At 32.7% G+C, this 22,682-nt stretch overlaps 1 protein-coding gene across 3 annotated transcripts; it reads left to right on the top strand.

The window, feature by feature from the left end:
* The first annotated feature begins 12,000 nt into the window (after positions 1-12,000).
* LOC108467152 (protein NLP2-like) lies at positions 12,001-16,885 on the top strand. 3 transcript variants are annotated; one of them, XM_017767691.2, is made up of 5 exons: positions 12,001-12,503; positions 12,892-13,938; positions 14,225-14,272; positions 14,364-15,384; positions 15,795-16,885. In XM_017767691.2, the coding sequence occupies exons 2-5, from the start codon at positions 13,099-13,101 to the stop codon at positions 16,679-16,681; spliced, it is 2,796 nt and encodes a 931-aa protein (XP_017623180.1). In that variant the 5' UTR covers positions 12,001-12,503; positions 12,892-13,098; the 3' UTR covers positions 16,682-16,885. The 3 variants fall into 3 exon arrangements, with proteins under 3 accessions (XP_017623180.1, XP_052881055.1, XP_017623183.1); XM_053025095.1 differs by having other exon boundaries at positions 12,944-13,938; XM_017767694.2 differs by having other exon boundaries at positions 13,073-13,938.
* The last annotated feature ends 5,797 nt before the right edge of the window (positions 16,886-22,682 follow it).

Below are 22,682 nucleotides of genomic sequence, written 5' to 3' on the forward strand. Positions count from 1 at the left end.
CTCCCCATATCGCCAAATATGAAAATCATTCGTCAAGGATAATAGATATATATAAAACCAAAACCTTGGGTTTCATCTCCATCAAAACTTATATTGATTATCAAAGCAGAAGAATCTCCATTTTCAAACTATAATAACAATAAAAAATGTTTTTTTTTTGGGGGGGGGGGGGAGGGGGATATCCACTGTGAATCCCTTTCCCTTTCATCGTCAGCAACAATTTTATTTTTTCATTTTTTTTCTCCCTTCAACAAAAAAGGATAGAGTTGACTAATGAACGGCCCATTCGTCACGTAATCACTAACTCAGACTCTCCTATTGTATAAGAGAAGAATACATCACAAACAAATATTGCTTTATCCAATCTTAAATTAATTGATTCATTTGTCCATTTCCTAACCACAACCTTTTTCATATTTTTTCCTTACTCTACCAAGTTCTGCTTTTCTTCAAATACATATTTCTAACTCCTTTCCACTTTTAATATCAATTATCTTTCTTCTCAAATATCATCAAATACAAATTTAATCATCATTCATAAATGGGTTAAAACCTGCATATTTTTTTGAACGTTCCACTACTACAAATATATATATATATATATATAAGAAACAAAAGAGAAAAGAATAGATTAATTTTCTTTTTCAGATATTAAGATATAAGGTGAATAAAAGCGGTGTCCACATGAGAATAAAGTAAGTTTACTTGGTTTTGGTCATTTTCGATAAGTTTAATTTCTAGCTCTTAATTAGTGATTAGATTAACATCAATCACTTCGAGTTGATAGCTGATAACCCCCTTTTTCTAAAAAAAAGAAATTATTAATTAAAAGTGGGAAGAAATCAACTAAAAGAAAATGAGAAACTTTTGAAAGAAAAAAAAAAAAGAGAAGCTCAATTAGAAGCATATATAAAATGACCCCCACTTTTAATTGAAATGCAAAATTCAAAACGTGACAAGATGCTTGATGTCAGACATGAAAACCAATGGCTAAGCTCAAGAAGAAGAAAAATGGAGGAAAGATGTGGTTAGGGTTAGCCAACCTCAACACATCCGCCATTTAAACCATATACAATAATAGAATTTTAATTTGGATTTTAAAAGAGAAATATTTTGAAAGCAAGTAAGGAATAATATATAAAAGTGTGATTTGTGTTGCTTTTATGTAAATAAACAAAGGAGCAACCATGTTACAAAGAAAGGTTAAAAAAACAGGAACAATAAATAATGAGTAGCAGCTGAAGTCATCAATGGGGGTTGAGTTAATAAAATAAAAAGGGTTGGAATATTTTAGGGTAGCAGAGCTGAAGTCATCAATGGGATGTGCTAAAACATTGATTTAATTATCATAATTAAGTTTGGAGATTTGAGAATTATTAGGTAAACTTGTACTGTTTCCTGGAGAGCAAACATGGGTCTGCCTGTCTTTGCTCAAGCAATCAGATTTAAGGAACCCTTTTACTTTCTCTAAATTATGACTCAGTGGGATTCCACATCTGAATCATGATCGTAATTAAATGTTGTTAATTAATGAATAATTAGTATTAAATTGAAGCAAAGCATTATTGCTTGGATGCGGCAACCCGAGAGAGGGAGAGGTCATGTCATGGCTTCCCCAGAACGTAAGAGCCATTTTGCCGAGCTTTTCAACCATTTTCTGCATAAAAACAATGGCCCCTTCGCTCGTTGCACATTCTATTCTCTTTAACTTCCTAACTATTTCAAATCTGTCCAAAAAAACTCTGTCAATGTCTCCATTTATCAATTTCTGCACGTATCTTTGTTGTAACTATTGAATTAGTATTTTTCTTTTATATCTTTATGGGTAAGGTTAAAAATAAGACCTCATTTGAAATAATCTTTTGACTTACATTATATTATATTTTAATAATTAAGAGACATGTCAAATTATTAACTCTACTTATCTGCTTTATTATGATTTCTATTTTGACACTAAAAATTTTATCAAGCTTTGATGCTAATTTTGTTACTAGTATTATTTATTTATCGTATTTTAGTATATGAATTAGTAATAAATTTATTTTATTTGATAATTTTAGCTATTTATATGACTTGTTTTGAAAAATCAAGAAAAATTCTATTTTTTTATAAGAGTTTTTTGCTTATTTTTCTAGTTTCAAATTAAAAATTGTACTCAGGGTTGAATCTAGGGATGCTCGTAGGGGTCCCAGTCCCCCTAAAATAGAAAATTTTTTATTTTTAACTTTTAAAATTATAAATTAATAAAGGTAAATTTGTACTTTGCCCCCTAAAATGATAAAATTTTGATTTAATCCTTTAAAAATTGTATTTTTACTATCATAATAATTACGATTTAATTTCGATCCTCTTAAAAAAATTTCCTGACTTTACCCCTGATTGTACTAACTATTTTTTTATGTCTAGCTATTATAATACATGTGCAATAAATAAAACTTTGCCTTATATTATCACACTAGTAATCAAGATTTATAATCATAAAATATCCCTATTTTAAAGGGAATTATTCGTCAACTTTTGGATCTTCAAGATCATATTTACTAATTTATAGTATCATAACTATCTATTTTTTATTGTAAGTTAGCTATCTTAAAGAGTTGATAGTTGAATAATTGAAACTCACTTGTGTATTAGTTAGCATTGTAGAGTGACTTTTAAATACTATAATTTTTTACTTTATTATTTTCTTACTTTTTTAAAAAAATTAATTGGTATCGAGCTATTTTTCTTAATGATTTGTGAGCGTAATTGAGACTAAAAGTACTATTTTTTTCCAAATATTTTATGTATTCAAAGATAAGAATTATCAACTTTAGACAATAACAGTAGGGACTTACTTTGAGGCTTTTGATCTTTCATAGGACATGGAAAAGGAATATAAAAATCCTCCATTATAAAAAATAAAAAAAAAAACTTATCCTGGTTGGTCCGAATCAAAAGCCATAAGAAAAATAAAAGGCAAGAAGTCCAAGGCAAAAGCAACTTGTTTGCTACTGTTTCAACAAGTTTCACGATAATTATGTTTCTCAAATTATCCAAACAAGTGTAGGACTAACTCAAATGAAGGGATACAATGCATGCATGTGTTGAATTTAATAAGGTAATGTTTCGGAATTAGGATTTAAAAAATGGTGTAAATTGAATAGTAAACTATTTAGTAATATAACATTCATGATCATTTTTCAAATTCATGGATTTGCTAGAAGCCTATTTAATAATGAAGTTGCAATCCTTAAAATATTTTTGGATTAAACAAATCCATGTTTTTATACATTTCTTATATTTGTTAGATTTAATCTCAATAAATTTATACATAATATATGCATTTTATTCTTACCATTTACATAATAATTGAAATCTAAATGCAAATTTTCTAATTTATGTTCCCAAACGGAGCATAAAGGAATTTGAGTTGTGGAGGATGAAATTGTTTAAGACAATTAAACAATACTTATACAAATTACTTGGCATTGCCAACAAAGTACAGTTGCTTGGCACTCATTTTTTAGATTCCAAAATGGTTGAAAAAAGATCTTGTAACAGTGCTTGAAATATATGAAACTTCAACAACCGCCTCTAAAAACACAAAAGATTTATTTAAAATTACTTTGATAGAGTTGTTGCTAGTCAAGCACGAGGAGGTAGGAAAGCACAAAAAGAAAAAAATGATAGAAAGACTTCGGTGACATTTGCTGAAAAGTCTGCAAACGACCAAACTCTTAGCAAGGTAGAAGTTCAAAGAAAAACTACCCACCTTGTTAGCATTGCGGTAAAATAAGTCATCCACCATATGAATGTTGGAAGAGACTGGATGCAAAATGTAGCAAATGCAATCAATTTGGACATGAACATGTGTTTGCAAATCAACCTATAGAAGCACAAAGAAGCCCATGTAGTTGATCAAGACGGGGAAGAATAAATGTTTGTCACAATGTATTTTTCAACTAAAAGTTCTTCAGAAGAGCTAGTTGGTTACTAGTGGTTGCACAAATCATATGACTTTTGACAAAACTCTCTTGATGAATTTGAAGCCTTCTAAAGCCATTAAGTCAAAATAGGAAATTGTGGTTATATTTATGCAAAAGGGACAAGAAATATTGCAATTACAACAATTTAAGGTACAAAAACATAGTAAATATTTTTTATGTACCTAAAATTGATCAAAATTTAATAAGTGTTGGTCAACTACTAGAGAAAGAATTTAAAGTATCCTTTGAAGAATTTAAAGAATTTGTTATCGAAACTATGATCTATCTAGTAGTTTTATATTGAAAATTGATAATAGAAACATTAGTAATAGCAATTAACCATACATCACCCTTCAACTGTTGCTCATTATTGCCTCTACTCCCTAGCCGCAATTGATTCAATCCTACATTTATGACAAATATTCTAGAAACACTTAAGCAACTTTTCATTTTCTGCAACGTAATGAACTACCCACTACTGTACCTTCCGAATCACACACCTTTCTCTCAATTTATAATATTTGGTGTGTCAAGGTAAGCCATTTTGTAACCTAGTTTATAATATTTGGTGTGTCAAGGCAAGCCATTTTGTAACCCATCTTTCGACTTTTGGGGAGGAGAGGAGACTATTGTTATACCTCCTTTTAGACTTGGACATATGTCAAATGAAAAACTATATGCGAAATAGCTCTTTGACTCTACATTAACTGACCTCTCCCACTTCGATGCCTTGGAGGCCAACCTTCTCGAACTTCTTCTCTTCCTCTGACCCTTGATTTAGCAAGGGACCTAAGCTACCTACTCCTTTCTAGGAGACATGGACCTCGAACTTCTATAGATAGTCCACTCACTTGGTAAGTATCTTTGACAGGCACCCGCTTTTTAAGTGTGAACACAATGTTCACACACACCCTTAAAAATCATTGTACCCCACTTGAGCATAACAACCTTGTATTGCCGTAACAAAATGAGCCCCAATGTGCATGTCCTTCACGTACTCCCTAATAGAAACATCTTTGCAACGACCTACCATGTCATACTAACAGACAAGAGGATCTCTCCTATAGATACCCTCTCAAACAATGGGAAAAATGATCTTTTGGAGCCCTTAAGCAATTCTTGAGCATTAATCCTCCTTAACCTTCTCCCCAACTTTTTTCTTGTCCTCTTGTCTTTTCTAGATCTCTGCCTCTCAAGGTGAACCAACCTCCTCAACATCACCACATCCTCTTCCTTGTTCTACTCTTTGTTGTACATTTATCAACAATAATTATATTTAATTTAGGGGAGGGGCCCACTTACACAATGTAAAAACTAAAGTAGTTTTACACACTTCCATAACTATTTATATGATTAATATTTTAACGATACAATCATTGAATTTATCAATATAATTGTACTTGTCATTCATGTAAAATTTCAAACCGATTTGATATCCCTATCATATCGATCTAAAATACTCTATATATTAATAAATATTCAACAGTTGATTTTTTAAAAATAAAACAAATAGTTAGAAGTTTTAAATTTACATCAAATTTGGCATGAATGATCTACATGAATAGGCCATGAAAAGTAACAGTTGGATTGTTAAAATACTAATCATATAAATAATTATAGAAATACGTAGAATTACTTTAATTTTTACATTGTGTAAGTGGATCCTTCCCTTTATTTTAATTTTATATTAATAATTTTTTATTGAAATATGCCTATAATTTTAAGTTGATAATAAAATGTCATTAATAAAATCGTTTTAATTATTATTTTATATTAATAAATTTTGTCATATTTATTTGAAAGAAACTTAAAATATACTACATATTTGGTTAAATTACTTTTTGTTATCACATAATAATTAATAATATACTTAATATTTATTCCTAAATTATCTAACGAGATGCTAATAAATAAATAGATATAATAAGTTACTAATATGTTTGAATACTCTAAATATGGAGTGAATAACTTAAAAATACCCAAAATTTTAAAAAATTAAATTAGGTCCTTTTTTTGAAAACTTACGAGATTAGGCCAATTTAATGAAAATGTTTTCAACTGAAAACGTTTTTAACTAATTTACAAAAAAAACGCTTCCAGTTAGAAGCGTTTTTAGCGTATTTGCAAGAAAACGCTTCCAACTGGAAGCATTTCCCTAAACTGTCACTCACCCCAACGACTATTTAATTAGTCATTGGGACTAACGGCTCCCCTCCAAAGACTATTTTATTTTTCTATATAAATTTCCCCATTTCATTTTTTCTTCAATTCAATCTCAACTCTCACTTACATTCTCAAATCTCTATCAAATTTCTCTATTCCCTCTTAATTTATCATTCAAAATTTATTTCTCTCTCAACTCTTTTTTTTTTATTAAAATTGTCTTAAGATTTTCGTAAAATATTTTTTTATTACAATTTATTTCGTGTTTTTTGAAACTAACAGTAGCACAATCTCTAATCCTTTTGGATGGCAAGCACATTTCTGTCGATCAATTGCAAATGGTAATAATTTTTTATTATATTTAATGTAATTTAATTTAACTATTTTCTTGTTATATTGGAATTTAATATTTTATATGTTTTTTTATATATAGGTGGAAGATCGAATTTTGAATACGTATATTTATAATCTACCCGCTCCTCCATCACCCTTAATCGAACTCTACTAGTGAAATGCTAGATTTTTGCACGTGGCCCTTATCGGTCGGGGGTGTAAATTGGACCCCACACTTGCAAGCTTGTTGGTGGAAAGGTGGAGACTCGAGACGCACACATTTCATTTTCTATACAGCGAGTGTACTATCACTCTGGAGGAGATGTAGTTACAGCTCGAGTTCACGCATTTGATTGGAGAGATGTATACAAGCAACTTTTGGTGAGGGTTCCAAAAACGATTTATGGAGCTTGGATAGATATGAATTAATTAAAAAGAAATTCCAATGTGCTCAATGAGGATTCGATTAAAGTCTAAAGAGAACAACGTGCTTGGACTAACATCCTTATGATTATCGGGGGTCTCTTAATGCCCGATAAGTCACGAAATCTTATCCATTTAAGATAGCTTCTAAAACTGTACTAGAGGTTGAACCAAGAAGGAATTTGACTCACAACCGTCGACCACACCGATGTGGTACACATTCTGACCGAAGATTGGATTGATTTATTTTATTTTTGTACTTGTGACGTAAATTTTTAAATAAATATGAAATGTTTTTTATTGTATCGATGTTGTACATCCTTATGTTTTAAATAAACATCATTTTTGGATCAAAATTGGTTGTCATTGTCATTTCATATTATTAAATCAAGCATGCATTAGAACAATAGAACAAAGTTGTATTTTTTTGTATGGTATAATAAAATCTGGTGTTTACAAGTTACTTCAAAATTTGAGTATGAATTAAAAAATTAATAAATATGTTAATGAGGTGTTGTCCTAATATCATTCTGTCGATGTAGACATGACGACATTGTATGCCATGGGTTCTTATACCATCTGTATAAGCTCGGTTGGTTTGACTTCTCCTGAATGTCCATGTTGTTGTGTATCCAAGTCGATGTCGGTCGACCTTTTAATTTGCGACACAATGATCTATAGAGTAAAAACTCGAATGGAGCACTTGATACAAACGTCCACATATATTCCTCTGGGATCGATGCTAATACGTTTCTCCACATGTTATACATGTGTTCTAGTTTGTACACTTCATCCATAAAGTTCATGTGATCCAAACATTGATTGTTACATGCTGTAATTGCATAAGTGCAGGGAAAACGAATTGCGTCAAATCTCCACAGTTGTAAGTTCGTTGTTTCAGGTCTACACGATATGCTCTCTCGTTAATACCTTGGTCTGGTCTATTGAACTCCATAACCCGAAACAATAGGTCTTTGCACGAGTGACACATTGGATACATACAGTTTGCTCGTGCTATAGCCTTCCTAATTTCTCTCAATACATTATCGCTGCAGATGCAACCTCCCTGCATTTGTCCAACCTATTTCTTCGCTCACTTTGGAAAAACTTCAGCCAAACGAAAATATGTTTCTTTGACAACCGAGGTTATTGGCAAATGGCATGCTCTTTTCAATACGGAATCGATGTATTCTACCAGATTTATCGTCATGTGCCCATAACGTAGACCTCCATTGTACAATTGTGTTTAGTGATCGAATGACATATTAGAGAAGTACCCCGCCTCGACACTGTTAATTAACGAGCTCGTACCCTATCGAGAAAGTGAATAGTTAATCCATAATACTCAACATCTGCTAACCGGTTAAATATCAAACAATTGAAATGGTGGTGAATACATACCCATGTTGATCAGTTTGCATAATTGTATTGTCCATGGTAGTTCACTGTAACATGCCTTAGATAATACCTATGGTGTGTGTGGTCTCAAAGGCTTCCTTGTCGTTCAATTGCGGCCAGTATGCCATGTCCCTTGTTGGAAATGACACATATATCAGGTTGGGGCAAACATGCCTCCCCAACCTAGATAAGAAGAAATCCCAATCGTCTATTAACTCTCCCGGCATTATTGTAAAGGCAATCATTAGGATTTTCTGATTGTTGTTCTATGCCATAACCAACAACAATCGATGGGTATATCTCCCATACATAAAGGTACCATTGATTTTTACCAATGGCTTACAGTATTGGAATGCTTGTCAATATTGTTTGAAAGTCTAGAAGAAACAATAGAACACTCAACATCCATGGAACAATCAGTTATTGTAGTACGTAGGCATCATTCTTAGATTGGTTATGCAACCTGGAATGTACCTCTCCAGTACTTGACACAATTGCCATAAATCATTGTACGACGCATCCCACCCATTATGCATATTCTCCAACGCCTTTTGCTTTGCGATCCACACCTTATGATAGGACGACGTGTAATCAAATTGGCTATAGATATTTTCAATTAAAATCGACACAAAAACCTTAGGACTCGCTTTGATTATAGGTAGTATTATATTTGAGATCATCTCTGAATCTAATTTTGGATAATCCCATGAAATACTTGCAACAACACGAGTACGTTAAAATTAGCAATTCAACTCTTTAAATACCAATTAGTTTTGATGCAGTACTCGTTACAACACGTATATGCGGAGCTGTGTATTTCTTTATGGTCCATATCCCCATCTTCTTCTTAACAGAAGCCATGATTTTCCATGCACATCTGATGTCTCGCATTGCACACTTCTCCTTGAACTTGTCAGATCGAGATTTAACAATGTGGAAGTTCACCTTGTTCTTGATGTTGTATCACATCTTACATGGAACGTTTTCCCTCTAGCAATTTCAACTCCAAACTTTTCCCTACTCAACCATGAAATATCCTGGGATTTCCAAGATATATTTTTTGAACCGATCTCAATGTTCAAAAATAATGCATTGGAAAAAATAATGCATTGAACCTATCTGAATGTTCGAAAATAATGCACTGTAAATAACGATCAAAACTTAGTTGCATTTTAAAAAAATTGAAAAAAATTAAAAACTAAGATTTAATCAAACAAAGTAGTTCAAGTTTCGATTTTGAATCGAATTGAATTTTGCAATTCGAATAATTCAAATATACGATGGGTGTAAATACGATGCTTCTAAACATCGAATTAAATAATTATTAACTTTACATATCAAAGAATTATAAAAATATATATATAAAAAACTTAAAATATATAAAAACCCTAAACTTTAAATTTAAAAAATATAAAAAAACCTACGAAACCCTAAATCCTAAAATCCACAAAACCATACCCTAACTTTACTTTAAAAAACAAAACTTTAACCCTAAAAAAATGAAACGCAAGGAAAACGCTTCCAGTTGAAAATGTTTTCATAAAATCGGTCTAATCTCGTAACTTTTTTAAAATTTTCAGTATTTTAGATTATTCACTCCTAAATATGATAGTGTATAGATTTTTTTCTAAAAGAATACATAAATACATAAATATGTTTTATGTCTTCTTCATTTCTTTTGCATTTAGCCATTTTAGCCCAACTAAAAAAAGTTCACAGAGCAATAAACTCTTCCTTTTTTTAAAGAAAATATATATTCATATACTGCTTGTTTAGAATAATAAAATTTATAGTTGTCTATATGATACTTTTTAGAGAAAATTTTAGAATTTTTTATTTAAATTTATTTAATTATATTAAATAATTTTATACATCTAATAAATTTATTAATTAATAATATATGAACATAATTTATGATATTTTTTTGGTAAAACTTTTAAAAGATAAAACCAGGTTAATTAATTTTATCTTAATATGCTATCATTTTCATTAATGGTTAAATAATATATTGATTAATTATTTTTAATTTCAATTTAGTAATATAATAACAAATAAAGGGTTTTCTAGTACAAATTTAAAATTTTCTCAAAATTTGTGTTTTTATATATACTAATTTTAATGTCATATGCATTACAAGTAATTTTACTATATTCATCTATTTCATTAAATAATAGTTTTATTTCTTAGATTTATTGTAAAGTACAATTAAACTATTTTAATAATTAAAATATTATAATAAAATTCATATTTTAGAATATACTAATTTCTAAAGCTACATGCGTTGCATGTGATTTTATTATGTCTATATAATTCATTAAATAAGAATTTTATTTCTTGGCTTTACTATAAAGTAATCATATGATTTTATCGTCAAATTTATAATTACTTCTTAAATAATGTGTTTTTAATCTATATAATTAGTGCAAAATAAAATCCATCACTCAAATAGTTGAACATAATTAAAATATATTAACTTATTTAGCATTTTAAATATTATAATAGTAAAAATTTTAAATAATAATTAAAATATTTTTACCATATTTAAAGTAGAATATAATTTTACTTAGCATAATTAATATAAAATAATATTATTCAAAATCATAAATAATAAACATAAATAAAATATATCAATTATTTTGATCATTCACAAATAGCGCTAATAAAAAAATCCTAATCATTATTAAAGCTCTTGTTTAAACTATAAAAAATTTGAAATATTAAAAATTAAACTCTTTACTATTTATTTTTTAATATTGAATAAATTCACTATAATAGTTCATAATAGTTCATAAGATAATTATAATATAGTAGATTAGATTATAGAGATATATTATTTATAAATTTTTATATATGAAATATAAAGTTACCTATTTTATAAATAATTAAAATTTATTATTTAAGAATAATGTAATAAAATATTTTTATTTTTGGTTAATGGAAACAAAATAATTGAAATATAAAATAATTCAATAAAAATATAAGTTATTTGTTTGTATATAAATTCATTTAATAAAATGATAAAACTTATAAAAGAAAAACATATCTAAATGTCTAATTCATTAGTATAATGAATAAAAATGGTTATGTTGGTCTGTTCAAAAAAATTCTAAACTCGTGTCTTTAAATATATTATATATTATAAATGTTGAAAAAAGTATATATATAAATAATATAAAAACAAAACAAATTATAGATTATAGTGTATAATATCTAACTCAACTCAACTATAAAAGAAAATAAAAATCTACGCTAGAGCTTATGCTGGTTGAAAGTACATAACAAGTTACTCTATTATAAAAATTGAATCTAATTAATTAAATAGATTAATTTAATTTTAGTATTATAAAAATAAAATAAAGAAAAATTTAACCAAGTGATTATAGTAGTTTAATATAATTATATTTTGAAAATTTTTATCATCTTACAAATAAAATCTATTATTTGGAGTTAAATTTCAAATGAAAAAAAATTGGGAAATTAAAATTTGTACAAGTAAATAAAAATTTGTAATCTATTTTATAAAATAAGTAGCATACATTAATGAAATTTAGTTACATATGTGGCTGTCCGAGAACGTTCAGTCAACTGAATGAAGTTCAATTAAAGAGGGTATGGTCAAGAATCTCTTTCGCATAACCTACTTTGTTTTTAATTATAAAAAAAAAAAAAATGAGTCCACTTATTAGATTTAAAAGCAAAATAGTACAAACACACATTAAATATATAGATGAAATGCAGGGAATCTGAGCAGGCTAAAGAACAAGCAACATAACCCCAAAATTAAAGAGAAAAAACACCCAGATTTTATGTTTTAGTTTTTACTATCCATTTTTACTCATTGTGGTACACAAAATCTGATTGGTTGTTGAAGTGGGATCTTATGTTTTCCATATAGAGAATACTGTTCACGCGTATGACTCCGAGAGTAGTTTTTATAATAACACCGCCACAGAGTCCAACCAAAACTGATCACTGTGTTGCAAATTGGCTTGTATTATATATATATATATTCGCTTTTGTTTTTGTTTTCTCTTTTACTTTTTAATGCCTTTTTATGTGATTGGGTGTTGTAAGAAGGAAAACAGAAGGAAGTTTCATTGAACAGAAACACATCTTTGTTTAGATTTATTAGGTTGCTTCACTCAAACTCTATAGTACACAGACAACGAAACCCAATGTACCAAACTGGGTTTATTTTTCTCAAAGATTCTTTGTAAAGTGAGTCCCTTTCTTTTCTTTCGTTGTATGTTTGTTTTTATGTATGTGTGAGGGTTTTTGCTTTTGTTTTTTGTTTTGTTTTTTTAACAGTAAGGTTTGGGAATTTGTATGAAACTAAGGGTTTTAAGAAATGGGATTCATGGTGTTTATGTTTGAGGGGGCGTTTAGAAATGATTGATAGTACAAATTCTAAGGACGATGGGTTTGATTATTGTATGGGGAAGCTGATGGTTTGACTTGTGGATTAATTTGTTTTAAGTCAACTAAAACCTGCAAGTACAATTGAGGTCTATATTTTATAGCAGTACTATTGTCCGTTTTTATATTTTAACTGTGAATGAACAACTATGGAAGGTTTCTTCCTTCTGAAATGCATTTCTGATTGCAGTTCATGATTCAAAACAAACTTTTTCTTGACGATGTTTCTGCGCCTCGGACAGATTGGGATTCTGGATTCTGGCAGAAGGAACCTTTCCTGGAAATTCCTGTTTTTATTTTTCATCTTTACTGTGCTTTTGTGTTTCGGCTCATGATGATGATCATGTTTACAATTCCAATCTAATATATAGGCTCTGTTACAAGCTAATTTGTCGACATGGAAGGCGATGGTGCTGTTCCCAGTGACTTTTCGCCCAATTCTACCTTTGTGGATGCTGCCATGGATTTGGACCTTATGGATGAACTCTTGTTTGAAGGGTGCTGGTTAGAGACTAATGATGATTTCAACTTTATGCAGCCTGCTCCTTCTACGTCTAATGATCTCAATAAGTCTAGTACTGTTCCTTCTAATGCAAACTTACATCAAATGCATCAAGGGGAGACCGAAAGATCAGTTTCTCCCCCTCGTGATGGGTCGGCTGTTGGGAATGCTTCATCATTGTTACAACCTGGAACTTTTATAGTTCAAGGCACTGAGTTGGGCAGTAGATGGTGGATAGGACCAAGCGCAGAATCCGGTTCTTCTTTATCCGTGAAAGAGAGACTAATGCAGGCTATTGGATATTTGAAGGAATCTACAAAAGATAGGGACCTCCTTATTCAAATCTGGGTGCCTGTAAACAGAGAAGGCAAACATGTTCTTACTACTGAAGGCCAGCCATACTCTCTCAATTCGAATTGCAAGAGTCTCGAAATCTTTAGAGATGTTTCTAAATCCTATAACTTCCCGGCCGAGGAGGATACAAAGGAATCAGTGGGGTTGCCTGGCCGTGTATTCTTGGAGAAGTTGCCTGAGTGGACACCCGATGTTCGTTTCTTCAGAAGTGAGGAATATCCACGTATTAGCTTTGCAGAGAAGTACAATGTTGGAGGATCTCTTGCTCTTCCTGTTTTCGAGCGAGCAAACGGAACATGTTTGGGTGTTGTTGAGATTGTCACAACTATTCAAAAGAGCAATTATCGTCCCGAACTTGAGCACGTCTGCAAAGCTCTTGAGGTCTACTATTCTTTTTTCTTGTTCTTCTTTATTTATCATCTGAAACTGTCATAGTTTAATCAGTTAACACTGTAATAACTAACTGTATATATAGTTTTAGGACTTGTTCTGCTTTTTATTGATAAAAGTTGTCGATAAAGTCTAAACTCGTATTGTATCTTTAGGATTTGACTTTTCATTTTAAAAAAGAAAATTAAATAGATTAAGGGAAAAAAAAAACCTTTCAGAAGTGCCAGTTGCCATGGATCAGTTTATTGGGGTCTAAATAATTCATATCCACATGCAGGCTGTTGATCTAAGGAGCTCTCCCAACTTCACTCCTCCTAATGTCGAGGTAAATGAATGGTATCTTAAAACCGTAGTTTTTGATGGTTCAAAATTTTATCATTCGTTTCTGAGACCGAAGGAAGTTGTCTAATGCACAGGCTTGTAACGAGTTGTATCAAGCTGCATTGCCTGAGATAGCCGAGGTTCTAAGATCTGTTTGCAAGACATATAAACTGCCTTTGGCTCTGACATGGGCTCCATGCCTGAATCAAGGTAAAAGTGGATGCCGACATTCTTATGAGAACTTTTATCATTGTGTCTCCACCGTGGATGCTGCTTGCTTCGTAGCTGATGAAGAATTTTCAGAATTCCTTGAGGCATGCTCGGAGCACCACATGTTCAGAGGCCAAGGTGTAGTTGGTAGAGCATTCACGACAAACAAACAATGCTTTGCAACTGATATAACAGCCTTCAGCAAGACAAATTATCCTCTCTCTCACCATGCTAGGATGTTTGGATTACGTGGTGCTGTAGCTATTCCACTACAAAGCATTTTTACTGGATTGGTTGAATTTGTTTTGGAGTTGTTCTTACCAAAAGATTGCCATGACAGTGAAGCACAAAAGCAGATGCTGAACTCATTGAGCAGTTTTATGCAGCAGGCTTGCCAGAGCTTGCATGTAGTTGTGGACAAGATGCTGGAGGAAGAAGTGATCCTGCCTGTTAAGGAAGTTGTAGTTGCATCGGACGGAAGATCAGACAATGAAGAAACTCAATTTACGGTTTCTTCTGCAAAAGAGAACTCTCCGGAAGAGTCATCGTGGATTGCCCACATGATGGAGGCTCAACAGAAGGGTAAAGGTGTTTCTGTCTCGTGGGAATATCAAAAGGAAGAACCAAAAGAAGAGTTTAAGGTGACAACTCATTGGGAAGACACTCAATTAGAGTTACATGATAAGGAGGTACTTTCGGATTTTCAGCAGCTTCATCAAAACGCTGAAAGCAATGCTAGTGTTGAGGGAGGTGGGGGTGACTCCAGTTCTTCTGGTGGGCGTGGCGTTTTACCCAGTAAAAGAGCAGGTGAGAAGAGACGAACCAAGATGGAGAAGACAATCAGCTTGGAGGTTCTTCGACAATACTTTGCAGGGAGTCTTAAAGATGCTGCCAAGAGTATCGGTGGTAGGGAAATACTTAATTAGAATTACAAGCTTCACATTATTACTCATTCAAATAATCATATAGCTCAAGTAATGTTACCACATAAATGCAGCAATGCATCTCTTGTAGATAGAGATCGATTTAGCCTAGTATATATACATATATAAGGTGTTATATAACTTAAGACACCCTAGTTCTTATTGATACAATGAAAAGTTAATTTTCAAGATACGGTGTCCATAGAACAATGGAAGGCATCTTGCCTTCTATGATGTTTTCAGCCCGGTTTCTGCCTTTGCATTCTTACCGCCACATTTCTGTCACTGTACCTTATTTTGGATTGATATTCGCAAATGCTGTTGTCATCCATACATTAGCAGTTTGTTCCATTTTGTCTCAAAGAGAGCTTAACAGAATTCATTCTATTGCAGTGTGCCCTACTACTTTGAAAAGGATATGCAGGCACCATGGGATCACTCGATGGCCTTCTCGGAAAATTAAGAAGGTAGGCCACTCTTTAAGGAAACTCCAACTTGTGATTGATTCAGTCCAAGGTGCTAAGGGTGCCATTCAAATAGGGTCGTTTTACTCAAGCTTCCCGGAACTTAGCTCACCAAACCTTTCTGGTAATGGCCCTTCTTCGTCTTTGAAGATCAGTGGGCATTCAAAGCCATCTGAACCTCAACTTGAGAACTGCATGTTCAGCCAAGGAGCTGCTGCTCCGAAGTCTCCATCTTCTTCATGCAGCCGGAGCTCTGGTTCAAGTACCTGTTGTTCCATGGGAGTGAAACAGCATAGTACGAGTATCAGTGCATTATGTAGTTCAGATGGGTTGATAGTGGAAGACCCTGGTGGAGCACTAAAGAGAGCTCGTAGTGATGCTGAATTGCACTCGTTGAATCAAGAGGAGCCTAAGCTGCTAGCAAGATCCCAAAGCCATAAAACATTGGGTGAGCTTCCACCTTTGGAGACACAACCAGGGCCAAAAACTGGTGGCCAGAATCTACGAACCGGGGGTGCCTTCAGAGTAAAAGCAACATTTGGTGAAGTTAAAATAAGGTTCAGCTTGCAACCGAGTTGGGGTTTTAGAGATGTGCAACAAGAGATTGCAAAGCGATTCAAAATCGAAGATGTCAGCAGAATGTGTCTCAAGTACTTGGACGATGATAACGAGTGGGTGCTTTTGACGTGTGATGCTGACCTTGAGGAGTGTAGAGATATATACAAATCATCTCAAAGCCACACAATCAAAATCTCCCTCCATCAAGCTTCTCATCCGAATCTAGGAAGTTCATTTGGTAGCAGTGCCCCATTATAACATCAGTTCCCTTGTGGATATATTTGATGGTCGTAGCAGTTTGTTTAGGATCATATGATTTTTATTTCCTATATTATTTGTAACAAATAATAATACATCATGAGTTATATAAGACACCATGCAATAAAAGCAAATTGGGTGGAAGGTCAATAACTTGGCTGAGGATTGTGAATGCATAATTGATATCATTTGTTGTAGTGAAAATGTTCTGCTTCGTTCAAGTGTGGTTCAATGCACTTCAAATAATAGATGGGGTCGGATCAAGGATCAAGTTTAGGAGAGGTTACAGTGCTTTTGCGAATGCTAATTTTCTTTGAAATAGAGAGTATTTCAGTTTGCAATCTTCCTCTGCACTGTTTAGACCATGGTACGGTACTTGTTTCCACTAAAGTTAGCCTTCCACTCCAAAGAAGACCATATCATTTTGAGGCCGGTGGGATCACCAATGTTTTCATTGATAGAAAACTTTCCTCTTGAGGTGGAATAAAGAGGTATTTGGAAATATGCAACGGAGGAAAGCCTTAGAAATGCTCTTAATCGAGGCTCAAGTTGACATAGTCAAAAGGAAGATAAGAAATGAGCTGAACATTTTGGAGGAATACGAAAAACTTCATTGGATGCAGAAGTCTAGGAATACTAATTTTTTTCACGCAATAGAGTATAGTGTTTAAAGAACATTGATAATGTATGGGTTGAGGAACCACAAACCATGAAACAATCTTCTTGGACCATTTCAAGAGTATATTCTATCAACAAGACACGGGTGACATCCAAAATATCAAAAGCATATTATAACACTTAAACTTTCATCATCTTCGAGAGCTTGATAAGCCATTTTCAAAGAGCAAAATAAGAGAAGCAATTTTCCAAATAGGTGGATTGATGGCAAACCTAGCTTATTCTTGTTGAAATATGTATATATTTTAAATTTAATTAGGTAGATAAATCTTATTTGGATAGATAAGTTTTATTCATATTCTAGAAATATTTTTATTTTATCTTTTAGTAGTTTACTAGAATAAGGGAACTATTTTCTTTTTATGTTTTAGTAGTTTATTAGAATAAGGAACTATTTTCCCAATTAGGATTAGGACTTTTTTTTCTCTATTTAAGTTCAATTCTTTAGTTAATAAGTGAAGTACAATTTTATTCAAATCTCTCTTGAAATCTTTCATGGCATCTGAGCTAGGTTAAAATCTCTAGTAACATCATGGTTAAAACAACCTTCACTGGAGATAAGAGATCCAACAATCAAGCAGAGGAAAAAGTTCTACAGATTGAAACAACTACCGAGAGTACAATGACTCAAGGGACGAGGCGTCTCACTTTTCTTTTCAACCGACATCTCACAAGTTGAATGGCAAGAATTATCTGGAATGGTCGCAATCAGTAAAATTAGCAATTGATGGGCGCAAGCTAGGTCATTTAAATGGAGAAGTTGAGCAACCACGGTGGGTGATCCAAAGATGAGCAAGTGGAGGTCAGAAAATTCTATGGTAATTGCGTGGCTTATTAATTCCATGGAAGCTTCCATAGGTAAACCTTTTCTTTTTCTCCCAACTGCTAAAGATGTTTGGGACGCTGTGAAAGACACCTATTCAGATTTAGAAAACGCTTCACAGATTTTTGAGTTAAAAATAAAACTGTGGAAAGCTAGGCAAGGGGAAAAAGAAGTTACTCTTTATTATAATGAGATGATGTCTCTTTGGCAAGAACTGAATCAGTGTTATAATGATGAATGGGAGTGTCCCGGAGATGGTGTAAAAGTTATGAAAAAAGAAGAGAATGAAAGAGCTTATTTGTTTCTGGCTGGTTTAAGTAAAGAATTTGATGAAGTGAGATCTCGGATCCTAGGGAAAAAACCGCTTCCAAAACTTCGTGAGATTTTTTTTGAGGTTAGAAGAGAGGAGACAAGGAGAAAAGTAATGTTAAAGCCAGGGTTTGAAGCTAATGATGATAATTATGCTCTTGTAACTATTAAAAATAATGATGATAGTGAAAAAAAGAAAAAACCTTGGTACGATCACTGCAAAAAATATTGGCACACTCGTGAAACGTGTTGGAAGCTCCATGGGAAACCGACAAATGGAAGGAAAAGAATGGCAATGGTCGTGGTTCACAATCGGGGATAGCGAGCTTTCCAAACAACTAATGGAAATTATGAGGGCCAAAGTTCTCTGGAAGGGTCTCCATTCACTAAGGAACAATTAGAGTATCTACACAAGTTTTTCAATCACCACAATTTGGATGAATTCTTCTATTCCTAACTCATCCAATAATCCTTCTTCCTCTTTGCCCAATCGGTATTGATTTTTCTGTTTTTTCAAAGTCAAGCCTTGTAAAACAAGCACATGGATCGTTGATTCGAGCTAGTGATCACATGACTAGCGTCATTTTCTTTTTCAACTTACACACCTTGCGCAGAAACAAAAAGATCAAAGTAGCAGATGGGTCCTTCTCGGCAATAGCCGGAAAGGCAATCATTAAAATTTCATCTTCCTTGGTTTTACATGATGTTTTACATGTGCCAAATCTAGCTTGTAATCTCATATCGGTCAAGAAATTATCCAGATCCTCAAATTGTCATGTTATATTTGACTCCTCTATGTGTAAGTTTCAGGACATGGTCTCGGGAGGATGATTGGCAATGCTAAAGAATTTGGTGGAATTTACTTTCTTGAAGACGACCATCTAAGTCAACCAACAACTACTTTATGTTTAAATTCAGTTTCTGATTTTGATAAGGTTATGATTTGGCATTATAGGCTTGGACATCCTAATTTTTATTATTTAAGATATTTGTTACCTAATCTATTTAAAATAAAAGTCCTTCTTCATATCATTGTGAATTTTGTGAATTGGCTAAACATCATCGGTCATTCTTTCCACCTCAAAAATATAAAGCCTCCAAACCTTTTTCGTTAATTCATAGTGATGTTTGGGGACCTTCAAGAGTCTCGACTTTTTCAGGAAAACGTTGGTTTGTCACATTTATTGATGATCATACTCGACTTTGTTGGGTGTTTTTATTTAAGATATTTGTTACCTAATCTATTTAAAAATAAAAGTCCTTCTTCATATCATTGTGAATTTTGTGAATTGGCTAAACATCATCGGTCATTCTTTCCACCTCAAAAATATAAAGCCTCCAAACCTTTTTCGTTAATTCATAGTGATGTTTGGGGACCTTCAAGAGTCTCGACTTTTTCAGGAAAACGTTGGTTTGTCACATTTATTGATGATCATACTCGACTTTGTTGGGTGTTTTTATTAAAAGATAAGTCCGAAGTTAAAATGTGTTTCATCTTTTTATGCTATGGTGAAAACACAATTTGGTGTGAAAATAAAGTATTTCGAACTGACAATGGTGGGGAATTTTTTAGCGACCAATTAGGTATTTTCTTAACCAAACATGGAATAGTCCACCAAAGTTCTTGTACAAATACACCACAACAAAATGAGATTGCAAAAAGAAAAAACCGACATCTTTTGGAAGTAACTAGAGCCTTGATGTTCACTAGTCAAGTACCACGTTATCTTTGGGGCGAAGCCTTGTTAACAGTTACATATCTTATTAATAGAATGCCCAGTAAAATTCTAAATTATAGAACTCCTTTTAGTCTCTTTAAAGATAGCTTTCCTAACTCTAAATTGATTACTGATTTATCCTCCGAGTTTTTGGGTGTAGTGTTTTGTTCATCTTCACAACCAAGGTAAACTAGATCCTAGAGCAAAAAATGTGTCTTTGTTGGTTATGCTTCTAATAAAAAGGGTTACAAATGTTATGATCCAATTGATAGGAAGATTATAGTTACCATGGATGTCACATTTGTTGAAACAAAATCTTATTTTCATTCTAATCTTCAGGGAGGGAATTATACTAAAGAAGATTCTATAATTGATCAAGAAGAGACTAGGAATATACAACATAGGGATTCTAATAATGGAGAAGGTGAATTTATAATTAACACAAAAATTAATGATGTTAATGTTAATGAAAAGGAGGATGAAGGTGTAGAGTCTGATCATGAAAATAAAGAACAAACAAAGGAGTTAATTGTTTACTCAAGAAGAAATCGAAATCAAGAAAGTGGAATCCACCAGATTCATCACCAAGCATCCGACCCGCAAGATCCTGTCAAAAGCCGGTAAAGCTCATAATCCACCAATGAATTTTCTCGATTTAGATATTCCAATTGCCAAAAGAAAAGGTGTTAGAAATATTGTCAAATACCCATGTCTAACTTTGTATCCTATAAAGCCTTATCTTGACATTCTCAACCTTTGTTTCGTGTCTCGACATCTGTCCAAATACCAAAAATATGAAAGATGCTTTACGAGTTCCCGAGTGGAAGGAGGCTATTTTAGAGGAGATCGTGCTCTTGAAAAAACAGTACATGGGAAACAATGGAATTACTTGTAGGAAAAAAAACAGTAATGTAAATGGGTGTTCACAACCAAATTCAAACCAGATGGATCTTTAGATAGATACAAAGCCCGGTTGGTAGCAAAAGGGTACACTCAAACATACGGGATAGATTATCTTGAAACATTTGCTCCAAAGGCCAAATTAAATTCGTCGAGTTCTTTTATCAATTCTTTGTAAATCTTGATTGGTCTTTACAGACTAGATGTGAAGAATGCTTTCCTAAATGGAAAACTTGAAGAAGAAGTTTACATGGATCCTCCTCCAGGTTTTGAAGAAAAATTTGGAACTCGAGTATGTAAACTCAAGAAATCTTTATACGGTTTGAAGCAGTCTCCTCGACCTTGGTTTGAACGATTCACTCAAGTTTTTAAAAAACAAGGTTACTCACAAGGGCAAGCTGATCACACAATGTTCTATCGACATTCACAAAAAGGTAGAATAGCTGTTATTATAGTTTATGTCGATGATATCATTCTTACAGGAGATGATGTGGATGAAATAAGACGTCTCAAGGAGTATCTAGCATTGGAGTTTGAGATTAAAGACTTGGGTCCTTTGAAATACTTTCTTGGAATAGAAGTTGCTCGATCAAAGAAGGGTCTTGTGGTCTCTCAGAAAAAATATGTGATTGATCTTTTAAAAGAGGCTGGGATGAGTGGTTGCCACCCAGCTGACACACCAATTGATCCAAATGTAAAATTTGGAAATAAAGAAGGTCGATTAGTTGATAAAGGGCAGTACCAAAGATTAGTTGGTAAGTTAATTTACTTATCACATACAAGGCCAGACATAGCTTTTGCAGTAAGCTTGGTGAAGAGTTTACCGGGAAAGGGCTTATTCTTCAAGAAATCCGAACAAAGAGGAATTGAAGCTTATACAGATGCAGATTGGGCAGGCTCAATAACAAACGAAGATCTACATCAGGATATTGTACATTTGTTTGGGGAAACCTTGTGACTTGGCGAAGCAAAAAACAAACTGTTGTAGCAAGAAGTAGTACAGAGGCTGAGTTTAGATCAATGGCTCAAGGAATTTATGAAATGGTGTGGTTAAAAAGAATTATGGAAGAGCTGAGGAAACCAATAACTTCACCAATGAAGATGTACTGTGATAGCAAAGCTGCCATTAGCATTGCTCACAACCCAGTCCAACTTGACAGAACTAAACATGTTGAGATTGATAGACACTTTATCAAGGAGAAGATTGAAGAAGGCCAAGTGTGCATGCCGTTTGTTCCTTCAAAACAACAGATTGCTGACATACTCACTAAAGGACTCTCTAAGACAAGCTTTGATTTTCTTGTAAGCAAGTTGGGCATGATTGATATATATACACCAACTTGAGGGAGGGTGTTGAAATATGTATATATTTTAAATTTATTTAGGTAGATAAATCTTATTTGGGTAGATAAGTTTTATTCATATTCTAGAAATATTTTTATTTTATCTTTTAGTAGTTTACTAGAATAAGGGAACTATTTTCTTTTTATATTTTAGTAGTTTATTAGAATAAGGGAACTATTTTTCCAATTAGGATTAGGACTTTTTTTTCTCTATTTAAGTTCAATTCTTT

Source organism: Gossypium arboreum, chromosome 2 (assembly GCF_025698485.1).
Source record: "Gossypium arboreum isolate Shixiya-1 chromosome 2, ASM2569848v2, whole genome shotgun sequence".
NCBI classification, from domain to species: Eukaryota; Viridiplantae; Streptophyta; class Magnoliopsida; order Malvales; family Malvaceae; genus Gossypium; species Gossypium arboreum.